This window comes from Carlito syrichta, unplaced genomic scaffold (assembly GCF_000164805.1).
Source record: "Carlito syrichta isolate Samal-C Ts95f unplaced genomic scaffold, Tarsius_syrichta-2.0.1 Scaffold302417, whole genome shotgun sequence".
Lineage (NCBI taxonomy): Eukaryota > Metazoa > Chordata > Mammalia > Primates > Tarsiidae > Carlito > Carlito syrichta.
Window position 1 is genome coordinate 40,196 of NW_007246513.1, and position 10,160 is coordinate 50,355.

Here is a 10,160-nt window from a genome sequence, read left to right on the forward strand (position 1 = left end):
AGCCCAGCGGGTCGAGGCTGTGGTGGCCGGGAGTGGCCACTGCACTCCAGTCTGGGCAACAGAGTGAGACTCCAACTCAGAAAAAGAAATCCAGTCTGGTCAGGCTTGGTGGCTCAGCCTGTAATCCCAGCACTTTGGGAGGCCGAGTCGACTGGATTGCCTGAGCCCGCAGGTTCGAGACCCGCTGGGGCAACTTGACAAGACCTCATCTCTACAATACATCAAAAATTAGCCGGGCGTGGTAGCGCACGCCTGTAGTTCTGGCTACTTGGAAGACTGAGGTGGAAGGATTGCCGGAGCCCAGTAGGTTGAGGCTGCGGTGGTCGGGAGTGTGCCACTGCATTCCGGTCTGGGTGACAGAGTGAGACCCCAACTCAAAAAAAAAAAAAAAAAAAAGAAATCCAGGTCCATCTGACTTTTATCTGTGGTTTTTAAACTCTACCTAAGGGTTACTATTTGGTATAGTTAGTAGTTGATATCTTGTTTGATATAAGTTGATGCATTTCATTTTAATGGATGCCCAGAAAACAATACTTATAATATTCCCAGGCTTATGACATAGAATATAGGGGGGGAAATGCAAATTTTCCTTTAATAGTAAGTTCTTCCCAAATAATGACTAGAAACTATTTTGTGCCGAGCACAGTGGCTCACTCCTGTAATTCCAGCACTTGGGGAGGCAGAGACGAGAAGATTGCCTGAACTCAGGGGTTCGAGACCAGCCTGAGCAACATGGTGAAGCCTCATCTCTACAATAAATCAAAAAATTAGCTGGGCGTGGTGGCACGTGCCTGAGGTTCCAGATACTTGGAAGGCTGAGGTGGGAGGTTCACCTGTCCAGCAGGTTGAGTCTGTGGTGGCTGTGTGTTACTGCATTCTAGCCTGGGTGACAGAGTAAGACTCTTAATAAAAAAAAAACAACCTTTTTTGTTCCCTTTTATTGCTTACAGTCTGTAACTAATATTGTGCTTCAATATTATTGGTACTTCAATGTCAGAATAGATAAGATGTAGCCATCATAGGGCTTCACTTCTGTTATAAACTGAAAAACACGACTGAAGTTGAATCCGGGATTAATGTTCAGCTGTGAATGCTGTCACCAAGTTACTGGTAGATGCTAGAGGAGAGAGAACCTAGGATCTCAGTTAAGGTCAAGACTTCAGCAAGGTCACCTGAATCTACAAGGATTAAAAGATAGTGTCACTGGCTCCTCAGAAAGCTTTGTAGTTTCTCCAGGCAACACTACCTCCAATGACTGTATATTCAAGTGGAACTTTCATGGAAGCTTTGCAGAGAAGAATGGGCTACATGGTCCCTTGCTCAGGCAAGTCCTCTGATAGGTCATTTTCCCTTTTTGTAGGAAGCCAACTCATTCCTTTGATACCTTAAAGGCAGGGTCAGTGAGTTTGCAGTTACTGAATTAACTGTGTCAGGCATGATACTTCATGTCTGTATAGGTTTTCTCAGGTAATTCTTCTACCAGTCCTGGGAAATTGGTATTATCCCCTTTTGTACACAAGAATACTGAGTTTCAGAGAGGGAAAATAACCCAGCATCAATTTTCAGCATCTGACATTACCTGATGGTCTTTGCCAAGTTTTTCCGGATAGCATTTTGTCTGTTGGGCCGTGGGCTTCAAGATTACATCAGGAATGTTTTCCCACAGAGGGAGGCCCACAGCCACAGCGAGTCCTCATACAGCAGGGTAACTGAGTCCACCCAAGTGGTTTCACCAGGTGGATAGGTTATTTGAGAAGTATCAAAAACTGTCTTGACATTTTGATAAAACATAGTAGCGCCAAAAGCTCTCAGGGCTGAAGAAAAATGAATGTATTCTGGTAGCCTAGAATAGGAAATAGCAAAGCAGACAAAACTGGTAGTTCTCAGGATGCCCTGAGTCAGGTTTTAGTAAATCAGGAATAAGAGAATTGGGCTTATGAAATTCAGCAGCTTCGGAATCAATTTTTTGAGTTCCTGCAAGAAGCATTTTCATGGACTTACTACTTAAAAGGAGTTTTCCTGGCCTTAGGGAAAATAGATTTTATTTTGTTTTAGTTTATTTATTTTTGAGTAGGAGTCTTACTCTGTCGCCCAGGCTGGAGTGCAGGGGAAGGCAGAGAAGACATTGTTAATAAAACTGTCACGGGCTGGGCACAGTGGCTCACACCTATAATCTCAGCACTTTGGGAGGCCGAGGTGAGAGGACTGCATGAGCCCACAGGTTCGAGACCAGCCTGGGCAACTTGGTGAGACCTCATCTCTACAATAAATCAAAAATTAGCCAGGCATGGTGGTGCGTGCCTGTAGTTCCAGCTACTTGCAAGACTGAGGTGGAAGGATCACCTGAGCCCAGCAGGTTGAGGCTGCAGTGGCAATGAGTGTGCCACTGGACTCCAGCCTGGGCAACAGAGTGAGACTCCAACTCAAAAAACAACAACAAGAAAAAACTGTCGCAGGACTTCTGTAGGTACAGGGCTGGCCCCGCCTTGGCCATAGGTTTTTGTCTGATCCTGGCTCAGGGCCTGAACAGGTGTCATTCAGTCAAGTTTGGCTGAATCTACAGCTGGCAGTAAACAGGCTCATCTGACTGGAGAAGGTGGAGCTAGGTCAGGAGATGGCATCGCAGAGAACGTGGTTGTTCAGTCGCTGTTTTTAGAAGGTTGTTTCTTCCCATGTTTTCCTTCCAACTTGTTTCCTGGGTGAGTGAGTTTTACATCATGCTTTAAGGGACTAGCCTTCCACCTTGCAAGAGGATTCTCTTCTGTGTGATTTCTTGGAAGCCAGTGTGGTTCTTTTCATTGCTGTTTAATGACCATGCAGATATTTTTACATCCACAGCAACTTTTACCACACCTGCAAAACCTGTCATCAATTTTGGCTTAATTTATCCTGACGAACCAAACCAAGATCAGAAAACTCTCGGTAGATGACTTGCCTATCATTAAACATGGAGCAAAACAGGTGCAGGAGAAATGTGAGCAAGTGACATCAGCCCTCTTTTCGGTTCTACTTAAGTTATCCACATACCGAATATAAATAGGAAGTGTTTGCTGGCCAGTAACAGCAATGGAGTAGTAGAACCACATACGGACTGTAGATGGTAGTGACAAGTCACAGTGCTTTATGTATGTGGTGGAAAGCCATGCTTTGGCTAACATGTTTAGCAGATGGCAAGATGTAAAGGAGTCATTTTGTGGACCGTGTGCACGTGAGTCATCCGGGCAGTGTACTCACAGACCAAAATAAGCAGAGGTCCTGATTGCCAGTGACCCCTTGGCTTTTGAAAAAACTTCTTGATCTGGAATAGGTCTAGCTGCACTCCAGTGCTGGAGTCATCAATGTACCTCCTGAGAATGTGCTTTTCCCGAACCTCCAGTGCTGAGTGTTGGGGAAGGGGTGAGTTTAGATGAACTGTCATCATGACTTCTGTTTGGAACCCTAGCTCCTTTGTTGGAAAGAAGCTCGGCTGATAGAAGTTTGGAACCCCCAGCCAGACTTACAACCTCCGGCTTCTCTCTCATGAGGTTCTTGGGAGCTGTACAAAAAGGTGAGACTGGAGTTACTGACTGTCGGGGTCTATCTCTGGTTTCAGGCCTTTGGAGAAGTTTCTCTTACTTGAGGCTGTTACAGCAAGGCTAAGGAGAAGAGGGAAAGTGGTCATTGTCTTCCTAGTCTTCTGCTTGTCTATTTCATTTTGGAGTTTGACTTCATCGAAAGCACACAGCTAATGTCACAGCAGCTGCCATTTATTGAACAGCTTGCATCTTTTAATGTCTACCTGCCCCCCACCCCCCTTGCCTTGTTGACGGTGCCTGCTCCCAAAGCCAGGAAGACGTTAAACCCCAAGTTAACCAGTTGCATTAGTCTCCTCCCACTAAGCCAAGTTCCCCCAAGCAAGAGTAACTAGTTTGAATTTAGTAAATGTACGGTTCCTGGATTTTAGCCTTTGTTAAAATGTGTGTGTGTGGAGTCTCTGAGTTAAAATTTTGTCACCCAGGCTAACTGGGAAAACCTCATAACTCACATACTGGCCCTAGTTCCAGCTCCCTGTAACAGTGGCCGTGTTTCCTTTTGAACAGGCTGGATCAGGTGCAACGCCACTGTGAAGAGGAGCGGAGTTGGTGGCATCACGATGCTCTTTGCCGGGTGCTTCATCCTGTGTTGTAGCTGGAGTTTCAGGCATCTGAGTAAGCCTTTCTGTATTTTTGGTCTAAATTGCAGGTCCCTTCCCATTACAGGGACCTACAAGGGAGTCTCTGAATTGTTTTTCTATTACAGTTTTGAGGTATCTGACTTGCCCAGAATGCGCTGTTGCCTGGGGGCTCTGGAGCTTTTTTATTAGAGGTTTTGGTTACAATGGCCTTTTATGAGACTTGACTAGAATTTACATAATTGCTCTTGTCCTCCATTTAATGTTGTCACTGATCCGGTGGTTTTGTCTTTTTTTCCCCTTAAGCTATTTCCCTGCTGGAAGATCAGGTGCCAAAGAACTCTTTCCCTGCTGTAAGGGAAGGCGTTCTCCTTGGTGCCTGAGAGCCCCTCTTTAGCATTGAAACCAAACAGCTTTATACTACAAAAGAGAGGAGGAGGATGAGATACAGCTGTCACTTGCCAATGTATCTAATACTTACAGCTATCCTAGTTCATCTACTTTGAATATTTAAAAACATACACCCTTCTAATTATGCGTTTCTGTTTGGACCAAGTCTTGACCAAAAGGAAAATGCCTGGATATCTTAAAGTTCAATATTTTTCACAATTAAAAAAAAAAAAACACAACAGGCGACATGGTGGCTCACGCCTGTAATCCCAGCACTTTTAGAGGCCAAGGTGGGTAGATTACTTGAGCCCAGGAGTTTGAGACCAGCCTAGGCAATATAGTGAGGCCTCGCCGCTACAAAAAAATGAAAAAGTGAGCCAGGTGTGGTGGTAAGCACCTGTAGTCCTAGCTACTCGGGAGACTGAAGCGGAAGGATTGCCTGAGCCCCAGGGAGTTGAGGCTGTGGTGAGCTGTGACCGTGCCACTGCACTCCAGCCTGGTGACAGAGTGATACACTGACTCAAAAAAAAAAAGTCCATTTTCAGATGAAAATTTCCAGTGTAATAGTACAAGATAGACATGAACACTAAGGGCCAACATAATTCACCTTTAAGATACTAAGTCTTCTTTTAAAAAAAAAAAAATCGGCAGGCTTGGTGACTCAGCCTGTAATCCCCCGCTTTGGGAGACTGAGGTGAGTGTATTGCCTGAGCCCGCGGGTTCGAGACCCACCTGGGCAACTTGGCGAGACCTCATCTCTACAATAAATCAAAAAAAAAAAAAAAATTAGCTGGGCGTGGTAGTGCACGCCTGTAGTTCTGGCTACTTGGAAGACTGAGGCGGAAGGATCGCCAGAGCCCAGCAGGTCAAGGCTGTGGTGGCTGGGAGTGTGCCACTGCACTCCAGTCTGGGCGACAGAGTGAGACTCCAACTCAAAAAAAAAAAAACAAAACCAAGATTTGATGCTAATGGAATTTGTGTGACTACATCAGTGCCTGGTGAGTAGGAGGGAGGTTGAACAGCAGGAACTGGTCGCAGCATACTCCTGTGTACTGGCTGGGATGGCCTGGCGGCTCTCTCTCTTGTATCGACACCTGGGCATGGGTGAGAAAAAGGAATGCCTTTCTGATCAATCTGCATAAATGGAGGTTCAAAACCAAGAGTCATGTTCCACAGAGAAGAGTTTACCAGTGTCTGAAAGGGATTATTTAATTGATACGTGACATTAGTAGGTAGAAACTGCAGAAAGTAAAACAGAAACTTCTCATTGTCCCTAAGACTCTATTTCTAAACTTATGAAACAAAAATATAACAGACTGATCTAGAGAGGCAAGAGATAGAAATATCAGTGGAAGTGGCCTCTTGGATCCTTACATGTGTCTCTGTTTATCCAAAGAGCGGCAGCGCTGGCGTAAGTAGTGTTGACCTGGACATCACTTAAGAGACTGCAGGGGCATGCGGTGGAGACGATTGCAGGACATACTTAACCATTTAAAGTTGTACTGGGGTCAGGGAGAGGGAATGAAAAGAATAAAGTTGCTGGAATCTAAAACAGTTATGTAGGAAGTAAATTTTCTGTCAACGTGGGCAGATCTGTTTCTGTCTGGGAGTTTTTTGGCTTGCCGTTAAAAGCGACCGAGAGTTATTGAGAAAACCAGTTTTGTTTACTTATGAAGTTGTTATTCAAGGAAACATGAGGTTATTCAGGGAGATGTGAAGATGACAGAGTTTATCCTTAAAGTTAAGAAGCTATTTCTCAGTAAAAAACAATATCCCTAAAATTGTTTTCTAAGCCTTGGTGTTTTACCATTTATCTGTACGAACTGTTAGACCACATCTACACAGCTGATACAGAACAGGATCTGAATTGGCAGATTAGCCTATACCAGACCCTTCCTGTCAGGAGCACTTGGGCTCTTGGGGACCCTTGACCAGATCTTGACAGGCGTGACAAACACAGGGGCACAAGGTGGGCATTCTAATGGCAGGTGAGCCTATGAGAAACCCTTACAGATATTCCTTACCTATATTTTTAAGCTGACTGAAATAGCACACTAAACAGAATGTGAAATCGCATTTTGTACAACTTAATTGAGTATAATAGCGAGCAGCTGGTTTCTGTTTGTCATCTCTTCCTGGAAACTTTTCAAAATCCCACCCCTTCCCTTCAAGAATTTCTATGAATTACTGAGAAAGCCCTCTCAATATGTTAGGGTTGTTTTTGGCTGGTGGGCTTTCTTTCTCTCTTTGCCCCATGAAAATAATGTATATTGTTTTACTTCCACTTTGGCTCCTAGAAAGTCACTTGGATACTTACAAATAGAAGAGGCACTGAGGATATTTAATCTAGGCAGCAAAGACGGATGAGTATTTCCCAACTCCACGTGCAAACACACACACACACACACACACACACACACACACACACACACACCCGTCTCTGTCTCTTGGCTCTGCCTGTGGTAGTCTCAAGCCAAAATATGTAGGGCCAGTCCCCCTCACATCCCAGCTCTTTCAAAACCGCAGAAAAGCCAGTGACTGTTCCATGGCCCACATGTGTTCACTGTGTACAGTGTTTCTTTCTCTCCGCCCAAAGCTTGAATACTGGATCTGCTGCTTTATCTGCCTTTCCTATTCCCAGTCCCCTCTTTAGCGATCCCTAGTGAGAGTAGTTGAATTCTGCAGCAGATTCTCATAGTTAAGGAAAAGGTATTCCAGTATATCCAGGGGTGCTAGAATTCTCCTTAAGGAAGAAATCGTGGCTGTGGGAGAGTTCTACCGTTAGTTAGTTTAGTTTAATATTACTAAGCTCCATTGGAACCCCCAAACAGTCTCTTTCCTTAGAAAGGGCTGCGTGCCCACCTCTGGAAGGTCCCTTTAAAAGGGACACATGGTGGTTCTATCCGTACCTCCCCATGTGTCTTTTCTCAAGATCAGAAATTCTCAGAGTAAGAAGGTAGATGAGAATGACCTCCTTCCCAGTCCAACTCCTCAAGCAAAGCTCAGCAGATTACAGTGGCCACTGACCAAGTTCAGCCCACTGGCTGTTTGTAAATGAAGTCTGGTTGGAACCCAGCCCCCTTACCAGTCAGGTGTCATCCCTGGCTGTTTGATGCTTCAACGGCAAAGTTGAGTAGTTGCAGCAGAAACCATAAGCCGAAAAGCTGAAAATGTTTACTATCTGGCCTTTACAGAAAAATTATGCCGGCCCCCATCCTAGAGAAGTACGATACCTCCGTGTGTTGGCGTGACAAAGACAGCTGGGGACTGCTGCTCTAACACGTTTGGAGTAGGAAGCACACTGAAGTGGGAGAAGCTTTTCCTGACTTGTCTCTCGTGCCTCAGTGCCCTGTGTTGCCCCGAACTACCCAGAACACATAAAGGAGTGGTAGCACAAGGGATAACCTGATACCCCTCAAGATGTGTATCAAGAACATTTATACCACTACTCCAAATAGACTAGTATCATCTGTCGTAATCATAATGCTAAAACTTAGTGAAGACGTTTAACTTAATCACAATAACTATTTTATATCCCTGAACATAAGTTCCTTAATGAGAAGAATAGAACAGTTTAATGATCCATCAGACCTAAAGGGATATCTGCCTCATATTGATTGCCAAGTTTAAGACAAAGGTGACATCCTGTCATAAGAGGAGGGCTTTTTGTTTGACATTGGTCAGTCCCATGAATTCCAACTTACATGTAGTAGGAAAGAACAAAAAAACCTTAACTAACTTCCTTGGATCAGATACTGAGAATTCTTCAATAATGTGATAGGGGTAACTTTCAAGAAGCTGTTGGAAGCATCTCCACATTCTGCAGTTATTTGTAAATATCCATGAAGTGATGGAGGGAACAGCTTCCTTATCTGCTTATTGCTGCCATCTGGTTTGGGAAAATAATTGAAGGCGTTTTATCAAGCCCATTAAGGATCTCTTCATAATGTTAGAAATAGTGTAAGAGATTTGTTGAGATAAGCTGATAGCCTATGATTCTTGAGATTTCAATGTCAACAAACTAAGTGCTCCGGGAATATACCTCCTAACTCCAGTTTGCAATGCTCTTATAAACTTGCCTAGTGAGGATGTGATTTTTTTTGTATATGCAGATATATGCAAACAGTTCATTTGCACACCATTTCCCAATCATGTATATGATCTGGCAAGTTAAAAGCTTTATCCAGGCTGAGCACAGTGGCTCACACCTGTAATCCCAGCACCTTGGGAGGCCAAGGCGGTGGGATTGCTTGAACCCAAGAGTTCGAGGCTGCCATGAGCCATGATGATGCCACTGCACTCCAGCCTGGGCGAGAGAGTGAGACCCCAACTCAAAAAAATAAATAAATAAAAGCTTCATCTTAAAGACTAGAGATTCTTTTCAAAACTAGATAGTGGACACGTAAGAGTTTGCTCCCTGCAGAAGCCAGTACGCCTCAGGTGTGAGGCAGGGGTAACTACTCACCTTTTCACAAAGCTGAGGGAAAAGAAGAATGCCTGTAACATGATTTACTATTTTAAACAGCTCTCTAAATTCTGTCTTTTAAAATCATGCTCTGCGCCCCCACGACACTGGTGAGAGCCTCCCTTAGTAAGCCACGATACCTAGATTTTGCTTCCAGGGCAGCAACTTGAGTTCCTGAACAAGTCTTCCTGCACGTGTGCAGTATCTGTACACGCAGTCCATACCCACCTCCCATCCCTCCTGCAGAAGCTCTGCAGTGATGCCAGGCTCCCGGCCATCCCAAGAAGACTTGCAGTGATGCTTCTATTCAGAAGGTTGGAAGTATTCGCTGGCAGGGAAGGTCTGAACACCCAGCTGGGACTCACATGGTGATTACTCCTCCTGTACCTACCAATCCTAACCCTCTGTAAGGTGGTTAGCCCTCCTGCTACCTACCAATCCTAAGTTATAATATCTGAAATAGTTTACTGGGGAAAATAGTTTTCTAATACACATTAAATTATTTAGCTGTTAACAATAAGGTCATTTTCTATATCAGCAGACTGTTTTATACTTTATGGGGAACCCATAGTTACTAACACTAATAAAAATATTTGTAAAAAATTGGTCTCTGAGCTGATCATTGGCCTCTTCCAGAACCTCACCTGTGAAACAGGTGGGTGTGTCCCGGGGCAAGTTATCCACTTTACAGGAGCCTCCTTGGTCTGGACTGTAAAGTAGGGATAATTATACCTACTTTGCAAAGATTTGGTGAGATTAGAAGTCTTCCATCTGTGAATTCCAGCAGGGTCTGTGATGGTAGGAGGTCACCGATGGCTGTTCTAAAACCTCTTGCACCATCAGACTCCACACAGATCCCACACTTGAACCAAGAGAGGCCCCGCTGAAGTCCACACCCAGCTCCAACCGACATGTGGGTACTTGGCTTCGTGCATTTGCCGTGCAAGGGTCCTTACAGCGTCTTCTCATTCTCACATTCTCACAACAGCCTGCGATGGAGATGCTGCCAGCTCCCTCCAGAATGAGACTGAGTGCTTTGCCCCCAGAGCTCTCACTGCCCTCACACAGCAGCCTAGGGTAGTTTGAACTGGCCCGCAGACCCCCAACATCTGACTTCCTTTAGACTGCCTTACCAATGACCCCCAGCTCCAGGCA

General features: G+C 44.8%; 1 protein-coding gene across 3 annotated transcripts in view; it reads left to right on the forward strand.

Annotated features, from left to right (window-relative positions):
- Positions 1-9,592, forward strand: part of CUNH17orf80 (chromosome unknown C17orf80 homolog) — a 16,639-nt gene extending 7,047 nt beyond the window's left edge. Inside the window, exons 3-5 of one of the 3 annotated variants that reach the window (XM_008056612.1) lie at positions 3,443-3,547; positions 4,080-4,187; positions 9,252-9,592. In XM_008056612.1, coding sequence (XP_008054803.1) covers positions 3,443-3,547; positions 4,080-4,187; positions 9,252-9,265 — 227 coding nt within the window. In that variant the 3' untranslated portion in view covers positions 9,266-9,592. Of the gene's footprint in view, positions 1-3,442; positions 3,548-4,079; positions 4,188-7,734; positions 8,791-9,251 lie in introns of those variants that run through there. The other 2 variants (XM_021711626.1, XM_021711627.1) reach the window with 2 other exon arrangements.
- The last annotated feature ends 568 nt before the right edge of the window (positions 9,593-10,160 follow it).